Here is a 22,202-nt window from a genome sequence, read left to right as displayed (position 1 = left end):
TTTTTTGGTGACAAAGCAATCAGCATTTATTTTGTATCGGTAGGCTACTATTGTGTCTATGTTTATGCACATGTTAAACACATCAGCCTCTAGATGGCATGAGATATTTTTTTTTTAAGGGCAGGCTATTCAACACGATTATATCAATCATACATGGAACCCATTTGTGGGGAGTAAACCTGTTCTGTTGAGAATGAATACATATGGCCAGGTGAAAATACACCAAATTGTTACATGGTTGTGGTAATAGCACACAATGCCCCCTTTTGGTTTAATTTCACTTTTCAATGTTAATTTTGTCCTTACAGTTCACTGCATTGTCAATATCTGCACATTAATTTGTTTAGGTCAACATTGAATAGAGATATAGGGATAGTCAGCAATTACCAAGCTACTTAAGTTAAAGTTAAAGAGAGAATCAATGTTTGAATAGTGGAAGGTGAAGGTACATTAGGTACACGTATCTCATGATCCTAACTGTCAGAGCTGCTACCCTCATGCTATCTGAACTTTCGATTTACCCCAATAATGATACTTAACCACAGTCCTGTGAAACTCATTATAAACACTCATTATTGTATGCACTGCTGGTGCTGCTGATATGACGGCAGTGGCTGGTGTGTCGCCGACCGTATGTTGATTGCCACTTTTAGACTCACCATATACTGTAGCCTACTTTGGGCATTATGCCCTTGGTCATGTCATTACAAAGGTCCTGTGGTTCTCTCGCTGATTAGTGGATTCAAAGGCATTTTGTGCTTTACCATTTGTCTCCTCATGCTACGTGTGGCACGCTGCACAGCAGGCCAAAGCGTGTACTCCGCTCAGAGTCAGTTCCCAACGGCATTCGAGCTTTCAGCTGCAAAGATGTTATTGGAGGTTAGACCAATACGTTAGGAATGTCCTACCAAATATTGCCAAATAATGACCATGACTATGCCCCAAATAAAGTTCTGTCAGAAAACAGTACATGTTAAAGATAACTGTAAAAGTAACACACAGGAAAAGATGTTAAATTCCTTGTGTAATTGGTGGGGGACTTCTCATTGCAGCCAAACTTCTCACTGTCACATGCAAGTACTCGTACCCAAAAACCTAGCCTATTTATTATAACACATCATGCACTACCTCCACCATACCGAATGTTAACAATACATTACAACAACAACAACAACAACAACACAGACACCTTCGTCACCCTCCATATCGTCTTCCTCCTCCTTCCTCTGAATCAACATCAAGGGAGGGAGGGGGGGGGGGGGGGGGGGGGGGGGGGTCGGGAATACACATGGACAAGAGGGGGGGGATTGATAAGGGGAATGAGCACTTTCTAGACTTAATTCTTGAAATGAGGTTGCTTCCTAAAAGAGTTTTCATTGAAATGTGTGAGTAGCTGTTGATGTAGGAAATTACCTTTTATCTTGAATGAGAAGCTGGCACTTTGTCAGCAAGTTTTAACCTGTGCTGTAACGTTTCTCAAAGCCTGAATGAGTGTCCGGTGTAGAAGGTGGATTTCAGCCCACTGAGATAACAAAGTAACTTTAGGTTGGTGGTGATCCAGGACCCATCGGTTTGCCATTGGAAATAATCAAAAGGGAATTGTTAAGAGAAGTTGACACATCAGGCTTGCAGATAACAGAGTCAGTGATGTGACTAATGGATGTCAGAATTTTCTCTCTTGACCGGAGATGAACACTTTTAACCATTTATCCATTATCGTGCAGCAACAGGAATGAGCTCCCGCTTCTCTTCACAGGGCATCAGCGAGTAGAATTATGACCAGGTAGCTAACAGTTGTGCCTATGTTTTGACTAACCTACCTGTAGCTATTTTTGGAAAACACTGAAGCTGTGCCCCCCACTGGCCAAATTTTAGATGACATGAAGCACATGTCAATGGCACAAAGTACATAAATGGATTTCAATTGGTGTAATCTGTTTTCTTTATGGGTCAACTGACCTTTTGTCCCAGGTTTTGAACCCGGTTGTGTGCCGTCTTGTTGCTTTGAATCAATTGTACCCGTCGTTGCATGTCCTTCATGTAAAGATGATTGACAGGCTTGAGTGCTATAATCAGTCTCTGTAGTAGGATTGTATTGCTATACAAAGGCCTTCAGAACAATGAAATGGCTATGAAAGTGATCGCAGCCAACAGGATGAAAACCGAATCAAGAAAGGCTGGAGTGGGCCCCCCTCCACCATACTACACTCCTGCTAAGGAGCTGGCCCTCCAATAATCAGGGTCGCCTCTTGATGGAAAGGGCGGAAGGAGGAGTAACATCAGACCCTGGTCATTTGTACAGGGTAGGTTTCAACGAATCAATGGTAAAAAAAAATGACTTCCATTTAATTTATGTTAAGTTTGCAGGGATAGCCAAATCTTTCTCCCCTGAGCCTATGCCATGGCCTTAACTTTTAGGTCCAGGAGATAAAATTTGCATCTTTCTTAAAGCAGGCCTTTTAAAGGGACAAAGCTTAAACGTTTAAGCAACAGTATCATTTGTTTTATGTGTTTTAGGTTGCACCAGATAAAGGGGTCTCTACAAGAGAAAGCCTGAACTTGACATACAGTATAAACAATCTTTTAAAAAAGCGCTGTATGAGGTGGAAAAATTGTATTTTAGTAATTTTATGCAGTGTTGAGAAAGATATTCCAATTGTGACCCCTGCGCTGTGTGAATATTTCCATATGAATATTCCATAATTATAGGAAGGACCTTAATGACCCAGTTATCCAGGCTACTGCATTTTCTGCAAACCCCTTAGTGCTCATGTAGGCAGTGTGAGTGAGCGTAAGGCATGCGCCAGTATGACCAAACGAGTATTCTTATTTATCCTTTACCTTAACGCTCATGTTGTGGAATGACTTCATTCTCACCCTGACTTGCTGCAATATGGGTGCAATCAATAGCCCTTTGGTCTGGCATCTGTTAATTCCTAGTCCAATCTAATGCCTAGAGTTAAACTTCCCTGACTGGCAACACAGAACCCCTTACTGACTCACCCAATCCATTGCATCTCTAATCACAGGAGAAGCTGTACATACGGTACCTTTTGCCCTAAAGGCTAATGCAGTGTGTACCACAATTGGCATGTACAGCTAGTGGTTGGTGGTCTCTAATCATGGCTTGTGCCCCATTGGGTTTCCATGACAATGTTAGCAACGCCATCATACGTCTGCCCTTTTAAGCACGTCAGTGGTAGATTGAGGCGTGTAGGAGCATGTGAACTCTCCATGTGGTGTCACCAGTTTGACACAAGCCCACAAACACCTCCTGTGAAACCAGATCATTGCCTCCGTAGTGTAGACACGTAGACTCATATAGACATACAGGCTGCTCAGTGCCTGACATGCCCTGTGTTCCATCGACTGGAGGGCAGTATTTTCAATATTTTGAAGCAGGGAGTGACTTAGATTCTTTTTTTTTTTATATAATTGGCGCTTGGCTGCTTCAAGGTCCCAAAATATGAAACTATGTAATGGAGCCTTTGCGCCAAACCTGGTTAAAATGAACCAAAAGAAACATATTACAATTGATAGTGATAATCCTTAAAACAATCAACAGTGGTAATAGTTATTGAAAAAATATATATTACATTATTAAACAAGATATTAAATGACATAATTGATCAAACATATTATAGAGACATTTCTTTTCTTTTCACTCTGTGCTTTGTTACTCATAAGTTGCAATAGGTTACCACCAGGGTTAGGAAGGTCTCTTTTGACTTGTACCAGTTTTGACTAATACCAGTTTATAAAAAATGTAATAGGTGATGTTAACTGTTATAATTACATCTGTGAAGTAATGTAACTTATTACATTTTATTACTTTCTGATTGGTGAACAAGAGGTGGAATAGAGATCCGATCAAAAAAATCAGTCAAAATTTGAAAAAAAATAGTAACTCTCCCTTGTACGTCGCTTTGGACAAAAGCGTCTGCTGAATGACTAAATGTAAATGTAAATGTAACTCTAATTGAATTACATAATTATTCTCAGTGACTGTAACGCAATTGTAATTACATTCATTTTGTAATTTATTAACTGCACATGTAAATAGATACTCCCCAACCCTGGTTAGCCCCATCTGTTTCATGCTCACTCAAAGCAAGCCTCTGTCGTGCTAAGTACTTAATGGAGCGGATGACATTATTAAAGCAGTGCCTGTTGTCTTTTTGCTGCCTGGCCCTTGCTGCAGAGTCTACAGTGTAGAGACAATAGATCATTCACTGGCTGTTCTAAAGTGACTGCCAGAGCATGGCTGTGGGCTACATTCTCACTCAATGCACATTTGACTACAGCCTTCTTCTACCAGTTTCAGAAACCAGCGGATATAGGCAGGACAAGCTTTTCCCTTAAATGGAGATTTTTTTTTGTAAGTGCATACTCTCACACAATGAAAACACAAAATCCCCTTAACTGATAGACTGTAATGAAGCCGTGGGTGCAATTCAAACCCTATTAGCCACTGCCTGTGTCTGAATGAGCTCTGGATCAGGGTGATTGGGCTCTCTGCACACAGGAGCAGCACCCTTTCCCTCTCTCTCTCCATCACCACCCCTTTCCCTCTCTCTCCATCACCACCCCTCTCCCTCTCTCTCTCCATCACCACCCCTCTCCCTCTCTCTCTCCATCACCACCCCTCTCCCTCTCTCTCTCCATCACCACCCCTCTCCCTCTCTCTCTCCATCACCACCCCTCTCCCTCTCTCTCTCCATCGCCACCCTCTCCAATACGCTTGTCAAGGCCCTGAAAACAGTCAAAATGGCCTGCCTTAGGGCTCTTCAAAGACCGGGGTGCAATTCAAATAGTAACTGAAGTAGAACTGATGTTGTAAAAGGATCATAATCTGTTTGATCAATTATGTAATTTAATATCCTGTTTAATAATGTTATACATTTGTATAATAACTATTACCACTGTTGATTGTTTTAAGGATTATCACTATCAATTGTAATATGTTTTTTTTGGTTCATTTTAACCAGGTTTGGAACAAAGGGTCCATTACATAGTTTCATATTTTGGGACATTGAAGCAGCCAAGCACCAATGATCTTTGGTCTGGCATCTATTAAATATATTAAAATGGTCTAAATACCACTTTGGCTTGCATCTGGGGTGGATTAAGTACTTGGTTTCCTTACTAGAGTTAGAGCATAATAAACAGATAAACTCTTCCTAAGACCTCTGTCAGACTCTGTTAACATCATTCCGAAGTATACTTTAATGTAAACTTTAATGAGTTTGCTTATAAAATAAAACATTCTTCATTTCACTTTAGTGTTTATAGATGGAATTTACTTTTAAGCAGTTGACCAGTTAATGTTGTGAGTTATTTTATGTGAACTGCATCGAAGGTAAATTCCTCCACGTTATCATCACCATCTCTTTATAGACAACATGTGTATATTGAAGTAGTATCTTGACTCTCGTCGGGTCTCGCCATGTAGGAAGGTGATATATTTGCTGCTTTACTAGGCGTACTCTTTTGCGCATTGACCGTACGTTCCACACAGTCTTCAAACAACCATTCAACAAGATCAGTAGAAATTACTTCAAATTTTGATAGCTATACATACCCCTTCCCCACCTTGCAGTTTTGAGTAGTTTTAAGTAGCCTATTGAAATGTTCCAAAACAGCAGATTTGATATAGATATGATATGATTTTAAACAAGTTAACATTTATATTACACCTGGTATTAATATGTGTCTCCAGTGTCCACATTGAGATCCGATTGAGAGCTGTGTCCAGCTGTCCAGCACGCGTCACATCCTAAGGATCGGGTGAGGGATGGGACTCAAAAGGAAGGAAGCACGTTGCATGATCCAGGAATTCTCTGACATAACGTTGTCATTGTTGGATTTTACGATTAGCATAAACCAAGAAAAATATACAATAGGATATATTTATAAAGATATATTATTCAGGGTGATATGAGGAGGCAATACTGGAGAGCCAGGGGGGACTCTGGGAAAAGGCGCTAACATCTCTGCTGTAACAGACGCAGACACTCCAACTGCAGTACCCAGAAGTATTTAGCAGCTTAGAAAGGCTGAAAAACATGACGGGTCAGTTTGCACTTTGATCCAAAGGTGAGGCCTCTAGCTCAGGCACTCAGGCGCATACCATTCAACCTAGGGAGGCAGCAGAGGCCAGGATAAAAAAAAGTGATGGACTTGGACATTACTGAACCTGTGAATGGGCCCATCCTGTGGATAGACCCAGTTGTGATCGTCCCAAAACTGGAAAATGATGTCCGGCTTCGTCTGGCTATGAGACAGGCCAACGAGGAACACTTTCCTCTCCCCACTCTGGGGCAGCGACTCTAAAAGCTTCATGTTTTTGTGAACATACTTATTTTTAATTTCCATCCATATTTGCCTGGTATGTGTGTGAAATGTTAGGTTTAAGTGCTCTGGTGTTTGTGTGGAAAACTATGGGGTATCAAGTGTAACAGATCTTTTTTCTTAGACAGAAATTCTGTGCTACAACATGCACATTTTTGTGGTCCAATACATTTCGTAAGTCGGCAAGTTATGGAAGACATTCGGTCCATGAAAGCAAAGGTTGCTTACACTTTCATAGGCTTCATTGCCAGTTCAAAAGTGTACATGAGTTCAAGGAGCCTTTGCCGGTGTTCTACACAGATCAGGACAGAACACGTTCTGTAACCTTCTAACTCACCTGCTACCTCACATACAACTCACGGAATGTATCGGATCAAATACCTTTCGTGCACATCATACTTTCAGTAATAAAGCCTAAGTAAATCTTTAATTTTGTACATTAGCAAACATGGATGTCTACGATGTCTAAGTTCAAGCAGCCTTTGCTTCCATGGATAGAATGTGTTCTGTAATTTGCAGACTCACGGAATGTATGGGCCGAAGGCCTTTGGTGCACATCATACTGTTAGTTATATACTGTATAGCCTAGGGATGTATTTTGTACTTGAACAAGACAATGACATCTATGAAAGTTCAAACAGCCTTTGCTTTTGTGGACAGATTGCTTTCTGTATTGGACCACAACTCCTTGGTGCACATTATACAAGGGCAAAACCTATGCAAACAAGTGGACAAAATGAACATACGATGCCAGTCATCATTATGTAGCCCATGCTGTTTTTCATGCCACAAAGGTGAGTATGAGGGCCTAGGGCATCTATGACAGTTTGTTTACGAAAATAGTTAATTTTGTCAACAAAGTGAGACGTGCATTCAACCTTTGGTCCACAAAATGAAAAGCTCACTAGTCATTTTGCACAACATGAATCATTGGATATACTTTTTCTGTGCAAGAAAGAATGTGCTCTCTTCAAAAAGGCATTATGATGTCACATGGTTTCATAATAAATGACTGTTAAATGTTGGTGTGTGTGTGTGTGTGTGTGTGTGTGTGTGTGTGTGTGTGTGTGTGTGTGTGTGTGTGTGTGTGTGTGTGTGTGTGTGTGTGTGTGTGTGTGTTTGCATGCATGACCCTTTAAAATGCATGAGGTGATATGATATGTGTTTAATACCTCGGAGGTATTTATGTTTAATCACACTACAACACAAAACCCTCTGCTGCCCATCCTCAATAGTAACCATGGCGATGCTGCAACAGGAAGGGAGGATGACTCAGAGCACATAAATTGTGACGAGAGCAGGAAAGAAAGGGAGAAAGGATGGTCATCTTGCAGACTGATCTGTCTGCTGTAGATACAATTCCTTATTATTCACAATATTGTATAAGTACCAGTCTACCACATAACATCCAAACTGAGGACACATAAGGACAATAGAGTGCATTGATATACTGGCACAGGGCCTACTCTGTATGCCCACCAGGCCATAGATTGAGCAGAAAGGACTGCTGTGGGGCCCCCTGGTGGCAGGTTTTGTTATATCACCGTTGCTATTGTTACGGTCACAATGCTCAGGGATGTGGACTTTTGGGAGAGAGTGATACAAAGCATGAGTCCTTATTTTCATTTTACTCTGTGGCATTATTTGTGCAGCTGAAGAATTCTGCCACTCCTTTGATAAGGCTGTAGTTACCCTACTATTCACTGAGACATTTGGGTTTGGGTTGAGCATGAACAGTAGTCTACCAAACATTAAACTACATTCTGCAAACTGTTCACAGTGGTTGCCCAACTTTGATTCTGAAAACCAGACACAAAATAGGCAGTATATTTTAAAAGTAGATAGAAGTCTTCACCTGGTCTTTCTAAGGGTTTTTTGCATATTAATGTTAGTAAGGTTGATTACAAACGCTTATTTGCTGATTGTTATCATGGTGTTGTTCTGGTATTTCACTTTTTATATCCTCCACCCTTGCAACTAAATTTCGAGTCTTATAAGTCAGGGGGCTGGAGTGCATTTTATGGATGACGTGCATCACCAAGGACTTTGAAAATAAAGCAAAACTTCCCGCCTCCACTTCCTGTCTCAAGCCTTGAGAGAGCAGTTTCACAATGGTAGCATGTGATGTGTTACCCTCCATAGAAATAATGTAATAACAGCCTGATATTTCAAAACACATCTAATTGGAATAGTAGTGAATGAGATGCTTACTTTAAATGTCCACATGAGCACCCCCTCAAGTCTTATTTACAAATGAACTTCAAACATCATTTTGATACCCAAGTTGGCATTCAGCCTTCCGCTGTGGTGGGGAGAGGTCTTTTTCTAGTACTGAACTTTCTATTTTCTGGTTGGAAAATAAAACTGATGTCCGGATATCATAATCAAACAGACCGTACCACACCCTCTTTAGCAGTGAATATTCAGGCCCTTTAGGTTCCTGCTTCATGTTTTTAGTCTTCTGCCTTCTGACTGTCCATGTTCCTCAGTTTCATCAGCAACACATTGACACCACCTCCCTTCCCAACAGTCACAAAAGGTACACCTGAGGGACCCTGAGGCAACTGCTTAAAGAAGACATGGAGAAGCTAATCAAATAACGCCCCCCATGACCAGTCATTTGTAGGGAAACGATAATGATGACGTGCATTGGAATAGTGTTCTTCTTTACACCGGCATCTATAATGCCACTAATTCCACACATTAACCTGAATAGGGTTGCATTGGCTAGCTTCTGCGTCTCCAGGGCCAGCTGGGGCAGCACTCTGCAAGAGGACATGTGTGGTTATTCAAAAGGATATTGTGAGCTGCTCCTTCAAATAAGCAAAACAAAAAAAGCTCCTTAAAGAGATTCATCAGAAAGCTCCTTAAAGAGATTAATCAGAAATCTCCTTAAGGAGATTCTGTTTGGAAAGAGATGCATTAGCACTTTCTAACACCTGGATAAATAATAGCTGAATCCCCTTGTTGATAGTCATTAATCGTTTCATAATCTTCCAGTTTCCTGAAGGTACCTGAAGTGGAACTGCTGTTTGGTTACTCTTAATCCAGGTGATTCTGGGATTAGCTATCACCCATGGCACAGAGGACAGGTTACTGCGGTGTTCTTACAAGGCGGCTGAACAGTGACTCGGCCACAGAGGGGGACTGAGGCATATCTGCAACACCACAATGTGAGGGTAGGTTACTCTATCATAAATAAACACACAAATTGACTTTCACTCACAACTTTTCTTTTTCACACTCAGGCTAAGATTTCTACAGCATGGGTAACTAACATGGTCCAAAATGAAAATATACTTTTAATTTGATACATTTTGAAGGTTACATTTGGCTACTTTTCCATAAATGTTTGAACTCATCAAACTGGAGCATGGATTAGCTAGTGATAATCTGCCTAGTGTATCTCCCATTGCCCACCTCCTATGTCTACAAGACCCAAGTGTAGGACAGAATCTCTCATTATACTGGTTAGATTGTTGCTGTGACCCAGATTGGCAGTGAGGTTTAGTGGGTTGAGTAAAATAGAAAGTCTTTGAAGGCCAAACACAATAATTGCTAATTAGCATAGAACAGTGGTAACTGTGTCTAGCATGTCTAGCATCACCAGCTACGAACCTCACTGCACGTTACTGCAGTTGAGATACATTTTGTCACAACTAGACTGAGGGGTAAAATTGGGGGGTCAAGGAAATCAACTCCTGTTTTAAAAGAAGACCCTTTTATTTTACATTCTTTATCATAGCCTGAAAACATTGTCAAATCTTCTGATAGCTAAGTTGTATTATATCTGATTACTGAACTGAATTCTCTACTTAGTTTGCCCATGCATTTCTAAAGACTGTAGCCTACAAAAAAAACGAAATTTGTAGGAGGTATGTAACACCCACCAACGTAATAACTTCCCACCAACGTAATAACCCTGCCAACGTAATAAAAAAGTGTGCATTTCAGACGTAATAGCCCGGCCAGCGTAATAATTTCCTGCCAACGTAATAATTCTTGCCTCCTGCCAACATAATTCACAGCTTCCTGCTTCCTTCTTACAAAGTTCCCACTCAGACAGTTATCTGTTACAATAACTTTTCTCTCTCCTTGCGTCCTCAGGTTTAGCTCAAAATGTTGTGTAATTTTGTTTTCAATAGAGGTTGATTTAAAAAAAAAAAAAAAAAAAAAATGTATTTGTGTGTTTATCAAGAAAGTCCTTTTGCTGGATTTGTTTGTGTGAATAACAGTTGCAATTAAATGCAGACTAAATCTTTCATTGTGTTTCTTCTTGTGTCAAAAGTGTAGACTATAACTGTGAACACACTTATAAAACATGTCCCTGCTATGTACTGATAGATCACTGATAGACTAATAGACCACTATGAGAAACATAATGTGTCACATTGTCACATTCGTGTGTGTGTGTGTGTGTGTGTGTGTGTGTGTGTGTGTGTGTGTGTGTGTGTGTTTGTGTGTTTGTGTGTGTGAGTAGCGCCTTTGTGCAAATGTCTTTTCCGGGTGGGACTGCAGCGTTTTACAGTCTTTCAACACCTGCTACCTGTCCCTACAGTAAGACTTGATAATAACAATATCGTTGAAAATAAGGTTATAACAGAGGCTCTACGCAAATGGGGATGCCAATATAAACATTATGAATGCAATCTGTATAGCATACGTATATTGCTGATGGCTCATACTATGAAAGTGGCCCATTCCTTGTATCACACTTCTGCAGAACATTAAGGGAGCTTGAATTACGTAACTGCTTGTCAATCCTGCAGTATAGTGGAAAAGCTGGAAAGTGCAGGAGGTCAAGTGCATGAGAATAGCTTTTCAGGTCCTGACCAGCCTACAGAAACAATATAAGATATTTATGATAATAAGGAACATAATAATATAATGCATTGTGTGTATTTTTAGTCAGTTTAGAAAAGGGGGAAGGGGAAACATGACATTTAGGGTATTTTTCCTGCCATTAAATGAAATGGGTCAAATTTAGTAAGGGATTTACCGGTATACAAAATTAAACAAATAATTTTAGTTTAACTGGACCCTGTTTCTCGACAGGTTAGTTGCTAACTAAGTAGCAACTTAGTAAGTTGCCAATGGGAAATTGCATTGCAACCAAGTAAGTTGCTAACTTAGTTAGTTAGCAACTAACCTGTTGAGAAACAGGCAGGAGGCAAGAATTATTACGTTGGCAGGAAATTATTACGTTGGCCGGGCTATTACGTCTAAAATGCACACTTTTTTATTACGTTGGCAGGGTTATTACGTTGGTGGGAAGTTATTACGTTGGTGGGTGTTACAGAGGTATGAATACATTATTATAATATTTGTTAGGTGATGTAGGAGTGTGATGTCAAATCCTCAGTGCAATCATTATAATTGTACAAAAACAAACCTTAAAGCATAAACCAACCCAATTGTTACTCAAAGAGCTTAGTATAGGCAATCTGATTAAAACTATTCAATCAGAGTTTTCCAAAGTAAACAAACTAAGGCTAATTAACAAAATTAACGATTTTGCAGTGAAATTTATGGGTGACACAGGAAAACAAAGAAATACAAACAATATGTTATTAATTGTTCTTCTTTTGATGCTCTGAGTAACATAGGATTACTTCTCGATATAAATTGTACATTATTTATTGATCTTTTTTTAGTTTTTGGTAACATATATGATGGATCAAAATAGCTCAAAAATTGCATTTTTCATTCATTACACACACACACACACACATACACACACACGCACAAACACACATATGCACACACAAGGGTAAAAGAATTCTATCTAATTCAGTGCATTTCAATATAATGTACTGCTTCATGAAATCATATCAACAATTCAGTATAAACTTATACTGAGGCATGTAACACACAGAGATAGAAACACACACACACACACGTAAATACTTACACGCATAATTTTGTAACTTAACCTCGACCGTTAAAAAAACATAAACTTAACAAGTAAATCACACACACATACATGTATACACATATGTGCTTTAATAAACAAGCACATGTATGTATGAACTGGTGATATGTGTTGCTGTGTGTGCACTTGTGTTTTGCTATGACTGTGGTGAAGGGGTTGGGGATCAAAGGATCAAGAATAACACCATTTATATAGTCATAGAAATCCTCTTTCTCATAGCATCAGGTGTGAAGTCTCTTCATTTAACAGGGTATCCTACATATTAGGCCATGTTATATTCCAGTATTTCCAATAATGGTAACCATTCATTTTGGGACAATCACAATTTTGATGATTACATGGCACATTACTGTGGTATAAATAGGACAGAGGGACAAAAATGATGGATTTGTTGGAGGAAAGTCCATTCATGGAGGTCTTTGCCCCCATCTCATCCCTTATTTCAGTATATCGGGAGACCCTGATGACCACCGTCCTAGACATACATACATCTCTGTTCAGATTGGGGAATTGGATTTGCTCATTATTCTAATCAGCCCAAAGAAATACATAGATGTCTCACCCATTTGTGTCTGCATTTAAGTACCAAGAAAATAACAAATGATTAATGAATAACTACAAGAGGTTAGGGAAATGTATTGGATAAATATAATGTTGAATTAGGCAGAGGGTCTTGTTAGAATGACTTCTTCTTGAGGATATATCTGACTTAGAGAAAACAAACAGCTGTTTCTCTAATAGCCAGACACGCTACAGAGAGAGGACAGTTTGGTTTAGGTGTGCCTAGACTGGAATGATCTTATTGGAGCTGTTTAACCAGTGACACCTACATAAACAAGAGGGGAAACCCGTGTTGCACCTGTCCATGCTCAGGTATTGCTGGTTCTCCAGTTTCTGCTCCAGTGAGGCTTAGACCGCTCAGTGACCTGTCAGGTATAACCCTTCATCTAGATCATGTTTGGACTCCAGGGCTTCATCTCTTTGTCCAAAAACTACATTCGATTTCTCCAGGTGGCTGCACTACAAGTGCATATCAAAAGGAAATGTGAGTGTTCCAAAAGCTTCACCAGTATTACTGCGTAAACTCTGTGGTACCCATGTCATCACAGTGTCCAGTATTACTGTGTAAACTCTGTGGTACCCATGTCACCACAGTGTCCAGTATTACTGTGTAAACTCTGTGGTACCCATGTCACCACAGTGTCCAGTATTACTGTGTAAACTCTGTGGTACCCATGTCACCACAGTGTCCAGTATTACTGTGTAAACTCTGTGGTACCCATGTCACCACAGTGTCCAGTATTACTGTGTAAACTCTGTGGTACCCATGTCACCACAGTGTCCAGTATTACTGTGTAAACTCTATGGTACCCATGTCACCACAGTGTCCAGTATTACTGTGTAGACTCTGTGGTACCCATGTCACCACAGTGTTCACTTGTAGCTTTGCTTCTCTGTATGTTTCCCACTGTTCTCTTGGTAACGAGATCTTGTGTCTCAAACTTCTTTTTATATTAACAAATAGAATTCAAGGTGTCTTCAGTACAGGTGAGCATGATTTCACAGATGAAATAAATTCAGTGTGATGTATAGATGTGTAAGACAATAGAGAAGATATGGAGGCTCATCTCCGTCTAGCACTAAGCCAGGGCAGGACCTGTGAAGAGAAAGGGACCTGGGTCCAGAGACACCTACATGTGTATTACGGGCATTAGACTATCAGAAGCAAGGTGGTGACAAAGAGGGGATCTTTGTGAGTTTAACATGTGTCTTGTTAATTCCTACACTGACACCTTTTTCTGAACTGTGAAAGCCAGCGCAGGAGAGAGGACAGAGACAGCAGTGCATGTTCATTATCTCTCCCTCATCTCCCCCCTGCCGTGTGGAGTTGAAATGAATTGAACAAGGAGTTGAATATGCAATCAGAAAGGTGTCTTTTACCATGAGAGCTACAAAATACATTAAATGTTTGGTTTGGGCAAACATACACAAAAAAGTCATGTATGTGCATAAACTCAACCAGAGAGGACATGTACACTCTCCCTCACTTTCTTTCTATCACACACACACACACACTCACACTCTCTCACAAATTTCACCTGGCAGACACAAACTGAAACAAGGGCCCAAACATGCTCTCAAAACTAGATTGACTTAAAACCCTCTCGCACTTACATATACACCCAAATATAGTTACAAATGCATACCTTACACAGTATGCACCAGTGGAGGCTTTGGCATATTACTGTTACCATTGGTAGCATTTCAAAAAAGTACACATACACTCACACAGGAGACGTGTGTTTAAGCAATGATCAGAAGAGCATGTATTTAAATACCCCACAGGGATGGAATAGACAGATATAATTATCATCACAAGAGCAGCACAATACAGCCAACCACGGAGAGAGAGAGAACAGGAACAAAGTCAAAGGAAACGAGGATCTGGAACGCAACCGCCACACTGGCCTCTTAAGACCAGGATCACGGGCATGAGTCTTTGGGCACAAGTGTGCTTCTTCCTCTCCAGACAGGAAATGATGTATACACACAGGGACAACATGGAGAGGAGCAGAAAACCATGCTGCAGACCAATCACAGGAAGAGGAGAACAAAGGGGCGGATCATCTAAGACACGCCCCTCACTCCCCGTTATGAGAGAGCAGACACCCCAAATCAGACTGTGATGTATGTCTCTGTTTTGTATGTCCTGGGTTTTTTGTGCCAAAGCACCACTCTACAATAAAACTGCCATCACACATACTGATTTTTTGTAGCATGAACATAGCATTTCCATAACAACACTGAGCCACTTGGTGTGCCTTATGTACAGATGCTGGTGTTACAGGTGTGGTCACTAATGTGGGGCCAGGGTAGCGTGTTTAAGGACTGGTAGGTAAGAAAGTACAGGTGAAAACCAGAAAAACATAAAAAGGGGGGGTAAGTCAGGGGTCCAAACCAGAGGATTTTGATGATTGATAGGTTTGGTAAACTGAGGGGGGGGGGGGTTAGGATTCCCTGACTGACTGCTCCCTCACTTAGCGAAGCCCCAACCGCTGTTCAAACACCCCACCCAGCCCAACCGAAGAGGGAAAGGCAGATACAGTTTGTGTGTGTGTGTGTGTGTATGTGTGTGTGTGGGTGGGTGAGTGTGCATGGGTGTGTGTGTGTGCTTGTGTGTGCACGTGGTTGTCTCTTGATTGTCACTGCTGGAGACAGACAGAGTTCAGCTGTTCTCCTCTGTTCCTTCCTTCAGTCTTTTAAAAAAGGAGTACAAATGAATGAAAGAGAGATGTCCATATCCATATCTCCTAAAAGGGAGAGGGAGAGACAGAGAGAAAAAAAATACTTCAGGTCAAGAGCATATGTACATTTTATATAAAACCTGCATATGTACATTTATGATAATAAAACCTTCACACTTGAAAAACTAAAGATGTCATTTTAGTGGCAGTAATGTGTCTGCTGTCTGAAATCGCCTAAAATCGCTTCTGAAATGTGCCGCCACTGTGGATGTAATGCCCATGCCACACCGCTTCCCTCACACATCACAGACACATCTTTATTGGGTTGACAGTTGCCAGAGTGAAATGCAGAACAATGCTATGATATGTGGATTTATTGTTTCAGCTTCCGGCTGAGGTTACGGTGAGTGTGACATCTGTGATTCCCTCACTGTCGAATGCGTGCATGATGTCGAAATGGAAATAGGGTTTATGTGCTTGGCTTCACCAAAGCCATTCAAAATTGAGAGGAGAGGCCTCTCTTTGTTTTATGTGGGGATGTGCTCACTAACGAAAGCTTCAAAATGAACAAACACACAAATAATGCATTATCAGTATCGGGGTGAGTCAAAATAATTTTTCCTCTGCAAAGGAGAGACTTTCAAGAAACAGTGTTTTGACAGCAGAAAAGCAAGTCAAACGTGTTTTTGTTTGTGTAGGCTACGCTAGTATTTGAATGGTGTGTCCGTTAGTTGTTGACTAGTCTGTTGCTAGCTACCTTACATTACTTGTCAGTGTTGGCTGCGCTTGCTAACGTTGTCTTGATAGCCGCGATTGACTTTCTGTCCATGACTCACGGACTTGTCTCTGAGGTGGATAAGGCAACATTGTGTTTATGGTGAAAGAGTCAGTAATGTGTGTTATGTTTGTGTGAGAGGAGAACTCTGGTATTTTTTAACCTGGGCCCTATTTTCCCATCTTTTTTTTTCAAATTTCTAGTAGGGACAAAAATGACCCAAATTGGTCTAATATTGAGTTAGAACGCTATAACCAGCAATCACAAAACATCTATACAATGTAATCCAACGGGGCAAACATCCATTAAAAGTAAGCCGTTTGTTTTTTTGCCACTGACACCATGGAAAGGATCCCTACAGAGATAGACCTGTTTCCGTTTACCTCAAGAACTGTAAAGAAATTGCAAAGAAAATTGTTTCTCTTCTTCAGATCCAGTCTGGAAGAACTACTGACTGTAGGGGTCCTTTCCATGGTGTCAGACACTGAGGAGAGGATAGAGGCTATCATAGCAGAAACCCAATGTAGGCTATAATAATATGATGTCAATAAGTTAACATAACACTAGGTGAAGGGCAGTTGTTTTCCAGTGCGCTCTCTCTCTCGCTCTCTCTCTCTCTCTCTCTATCTCTCTATCTCTCTATCTCTCTCATCCTCTGAACGAAGGTAAACAAAAATCAGGTGACTGCTTTCTGGTTACAACTCTTCACTTTCCGCACTGCGAGGAGGGATGACACCACTCAACTCATTCATGATAAGTGGTGAGGCTAGGGCATGAGTTCCTCATGTGTGTGACATCAAAATGCAGTGATGAGCATACATATGTGTTTATTCCATTCAAATATAATGTCTCCTTGTCAAATGAATGCTGTAATTCTGTACTGCAGACTAATCTAGCCTGTATTTGTAAGGCAGTAGTGCCATTATCTAATGAATGTGCCTTCCATTTCAATTCTTAGAATTACATCAAACAAAAAAATCATTTTGTCCTTAAATGTCCCATTTGTGTCACCCCTAAAACAGCTGATAATTGTGTGCAAATAAATACAATTTTCCCCAAAACAGCTGGAAATAACTTTAAACTTGGGCAATTTATTCCATGACCACAAAAAATGACCACAGTAGTGCTAAAACTGATGAGGTAACACATTTACATTTTTCCTATAGATGACAGCAAGATTTGTAATGGGCATAGTTGACACCACCCCTCCTAGAACTGGACTTGACATTGGAGGGGGTTCCCAAATTGATGAATGTGTCTGGATTAACAGGTGTGTGCCAGGTCAGCTCCTAGTTTTTACACATAAACCAGGAGTTGTCAACTTTCATGGAGCACTCAAGAGATGCATTCGCATCAGGGAATGCAAAACTTGTTTAAACTTGAGTCTCACTCAAAAATGCAAACCTGCACACCTGGGCAATCAGCCTTCCCTTATTGCACTTAACAGATAGATATCCATAAGGGAAAAGACCAGACCTCTCACCTGTGCCGTGTTGCCATGGAGACGTCCTTCAAAGGCTGGTGAAGCAGTCCTCACTGGACTGGTCAAGCAGCTGGCACAGCACCCCCCCTCGAGGGTACCCATACTCCTCGGGCTCACATGCCCCTGTGTGAGAGGGGCCTCTCTGTAGAGGGCCAGGGTAAGGAGACGGGGGCATCGCTCTCAGCCCTGGGCTCATCATGGGCAGCTCTCGTTTGGAAGGGGGTCGAGCCTCCTCGTAGGCGTGGGGGTTGTACCAGCAAGGGGAGGAGCTGTATCTGGGCGAATCATACTGCGAGATGGGCTCCTTACTACTCACAGATGAGCCACACTGAGGGAGGAGGCGGGGTGTCGGGGAGAGGGTGGGGCTAAATGTCCTGGAGGAGGTGGAGGAGGAGCAGTAGGGCTGAGAGGGAGGGGCCTGGGCTGGTTTGGGGTAGGGCTTCAGGACATCCAGCTGGACAGATGGGACCTGGCTGGGGGAGAGGGAGGTGGAGTCGGTGGGGTAGATCTGAGAGACGCGCTCGTCGGAGGAGGCGGTGGAGCTGTGGCCTGAGTACGGCGAGGGGTACTCGCAGGTCTCGGGACCGTGACTCATGGGGGATAAACTGCTACTGTCTCCGCTGTAGTAGTCCAGAGTCTCCTGGAACATGCTCCTGGTGGGAGACTTCTGAGATGGCAACTTGGATTTGGTGGTAGAGCGCTCCCGTTGGCAAGGTGAGTATCCGTACCTCCCTCCTCGTGACCCCCGTGAACCCCTTACCGCGACCCCCACACGCTTGGGCCCCGAACTGTGAGAGGATGGGCTTACAGGTGACCCTGGGGGCACTGCCACTGGAGGACACGCCTCTTTTTCACCCTGTGGGCTTTCACTGTGTTTTCTCCTTCCTCGACCCGGCTTGGCCCCGCCCTGGAATAGCATGCTCTGACTCCAGTTAAAGGAGGGGCCGGTGGAATTCTCATTCCAATCCATCATCAACTTCTCCAGACTTGATAAACTAGACTGAGCCTCCACCACTGGCACCTCCCTCTGTCTATACACCGCCCTGCCACCTCCACTAATGTGTGAAGAGTCCGATGATGACTCGGAGAGAGTGTCTGAGCATGGTCTTTGCTTGGTTTTCTGAGGCGTGTAATTTGAGATGTCCAGGATGTCTTTGGACTCTGGAGAGGTTGTGGCACCAGTATACTCTGCATAGGTGTGGTACTGGCCCCCCGAAAAACCCTCACCCCCTCCCCAGGCCTGGCGGTACCCCCACTGCCCTGGGTACTGCCTATACTCCTCAGGTGGAGAGCCGGAGGAGGCATGGTGGCTGGATTTGGACATCATCATGTAACCCCCTCCTGGAGATGTGGGCCCATTTCCCTCCCCTCTCATCAGAGCAGAGTGGCCTGGGCTATAGGCTCCGTAGCTGCATTTGGCTGCAGGCTGGTAGTTTGCGTAGCCCATCTGACACTGGGTAGAGGGAGATGATGAAGCCTTTGCCCCAAAGCCAAAACTGCAGTCACTCACCCTCTGCTGGGCCTGATTGGGAGAATTGACAGCACCTACTGGTATGTGAGTGTGTGTAGCAGTACTGCTGGTATAGCCAGAGGGAAAAGGGGTATAACCTGTAGAGGGGTGTGGGGAACTAGGGGAGCGGGACTGGGAGAGTGCAGAGGACTTGGAGTAGGTGGGTGTAGTTGGGGATATTTGTCCATATGGATAGGAAGGTCTGACTGGGGTGCTGCTACTGCTTTTGGCCTGGGGGGGCAGACCTCCATCCACAGGAGTACTTTGTCCCTTAGGGCTGCATTTGGGGAATGCAGGGGACCATCGCTGGGGTGAACCCTCAAATCCCACGGGAGTCTTGCGGGCAGGGGGGCTGGATATGTCTACCAGATCAGAGGAGTCGTCCGAGTCGAGCAGTGAGCGGAAGTACCCTGCAAATAAGCCCTGGGCCTCGTCTCCTCCACTGCTCTGCACCCCTGGGCTGCCGTACATCCCCCCACTACCCCTCCCCTCGGCGCAGGACATGGGGCCATACCTGGCCCCTGTCTCTCGCTCAGGTGTGTCCTTACCTTCCCAAACCATATTCCCATTGGCCCAGTCATCGCCGGCGGCCGCACCCTTCCCAGCCTTTGTCAGTCCATTTTTGCGAGAGCGCCGTTTGCGCGGTGGCTTCTCGCCCGGTGGGGCCATAGGATCCACCTCCCCTGCTTTCATCTTGTCCGAAAGGGAGGCCCTGCTCATTCCTCCGGCCCCGCCAGGTCCACCACCCTTCCCTCGTTTCCGTGGAGCCCCTGGTTCGGATGGCATCACTTTTTTTTGTTTCTTCCCGATTGTTTCAAAAAAGTCACAGAAATCACTTTTGGGAGCATTGGCTCCAAGCCCTGAGGCCCCGCCTCCACGCACACCAGCCCCGCCCCCTCGTCCGCCCCTCCTCCTAAACCCAGAGAGTCTTTGGAGGAGCATGGGGAGGGCAGGGTTCGGTGGCGTGTCACCGGCACTCTCGGGGTGCGTTGGTGTCCAGCATCGTGGAGGGGAACAGCGTCCGGTTGGGGGAGGCTGCCTCGTTAAGAAGGCCAGCTTGGACAGGACATCGGCATACTCGTTGCATGTGTCATTGGTTTCGGTCACATAGCAGGGCTGAGGAGAGGGCAGCTTGACCCGCCTGCGTTGCCGTGGTTTCTTGGGCATGTCACCGTTGCCCCCTGCGGCTGCAATTGCAGCAGCAGCTGCCCTGGTCTCCTTCAAGTCCGGTTGGCCAGGCAGGGCCTGTTTGGGTGGTCGTCCGCGTCGGCGCTTCAAGATGACAGGTAACTCCCCAGGGGGGAACATCACCATGACACTCTTCCCATTGTTCTTCATGCGCAGCAGAGCAGTGGGCTTAGGAGGAGGTCCCTCTCCCTCTTTTCCCTGACTGCCCATCCCCATGTTCGCATCTTTACCACCTCCAACCCATGACACGGCCTCCAGGGAGGAGATCTTATAGCTCTTCTGGCGGCGGCTGAGGTGCACAGGGATTCGAGGCACCTTCACCACAATGCGCCGTGCCCCCTTAAACCTGCCTTTCCGTTTCTTATGAGGGGGACCAACGGGACATTCAGCAACAGCCCTGGTGGAGCTCGCTGGCGGAGTGCTATGAGGTGGGGGATGGGGGTTACAGGGTGCAGGAGGAGTCACCTCTGGAGCTTGTTCTGTTTTCACCCGCTCCCCCGCTTCTCCTCCTCTCCAGGTTCTCTCCTCTCTCTTCACTTGTATTTCCTCTTCCTCGATCACGTCCTCTTGCTTGTCTTTTGCGCTTTCAGACACGCGGCGAAGCCTACTGGACTTGCGCAGGCGGCTGGGGAAGCGCGGCCGGCCGGAGCTCCGCAGCGAGTACTTCCTCTCTAGCTCAGCTGGGCTGGCGACGGGCACAGGGTCGGGGTTGGTGGTGTGGTTCGGCTTGGCGGGGTCAGGAGGAAGGGCTGTGGCTGGGAGGGACGTGTGTGCAGGTGACGTGGGCTTGAGCAGGGCCGAAGGTGTTTCCCTGTGTGTTTGTGGCTGTACTGCGGAGGATTCCAGATCCATCTCAGAACGAGTGTCCCCTTGTGTACAGGCTGGTGTTTGTGACTCTGTGTGCATGAGGGCCTGCACTGTGTGTGTCTCCAGCTGCTGTAGGGGCGAGTCGGTTTCAAGGTGTGTGAATGTGTGACTGTCTGAATGGTCCTGCTGCAGGTCTGTGTTTGTCGTCTCCTCGCTCCTGTGCCTGCACATGTGGTGCTGGTTGTCATGGCTGCGCAGGCCGTTAGCGAGTGCGTGAGACGGGTAAACACTGAAGTGCAGCGCAGAGGCCGAGGGGCGGGGGCCGATGGGGCCACTGGCCGCCGTGGCCCCCCTGTCCGCCCCCCACGCCTCTGGCTCCACACACTCCTCCTCCGCCACCCCCCCACACACGACACGCACACCTCCTGACCGCAGCCGCCCAGACAGGCCGCTCATGGGACTGTGTGTATTTGAGATTCCCCTGGTGCTCTGCACAGTCCAGTCTGAGAGGGATTGCTCTGTTGGTTTAGCTGTGACAATACAGTAGTCTCCTCTCTTAGTGGCTTCTTTTCCAGGATCCCCGATGACAAATCTGACTGGGCTTTCACACAGAGACCTGAGGGCACACCAAAGAAACAGAAACGTCGTTATTTTATTAATTACACATAACTAACACAGGTAATACCTGGCATGTAACAGTTTGTATATCAGCTGCGTATTTATAACTAAACACTGTATAGAGCCATTCACATGCCAGTCAACAGCACATTTCCTTTTTCGACATGACAACATGGTTCTACATATAGCTAAATCTGCTACATGGAAATCGTCCACGGTTTGTATCAAAATATTTACCTTTTCTGATTTGGCAGCCATTTCCATTTGTGAACCTGTGGGGTTCAAAAATACAA

General features: G+C 44.1%; 1 protein-coding gene across 1 annotated transcript; it reads right to left on the bottom strand.

Annotated features, from left to right (window-relative positions):
• Positions 1–17,814: 17,814 nt before the first annotated feature.
• ahdc1 (AT hook, DNA binding motif, containing 1) lies at positions 17,815–21,747 on the bottom strand (the record flags this gene model as incomplete). Its single annotated transcript, XM_080858895.1, has 1 exon — positions 17,815–21,747. One exon carries the CDS (start codon positions 21,745–21,747, stop codon positions 17,815–17,817), a length of 3,933 nt encoding a protein of 1,310 aa, XP_080715021.1.
• Between the last annotated feature and the right edge of the window lie 455 nt (positions 21,748–22,202).

The sequence above is a fragment of the Sprattus sprattus genome (genome assembly GCF_963457725.1).
Source record: "Sprattus sprattus genome assembly, chromosome: 20".
Classification (NCBI taxonomy): Eukaryota; Metazoa; Chordata; class Actinopteri; order Clupeiformes; family Clupeidae; genus Sprattus; species Sprattus sprattus.
Note: the sequence above shows the minus strand (reverse complement) of the source record. Positions and strands in the feature narration are given on the sequence as shown.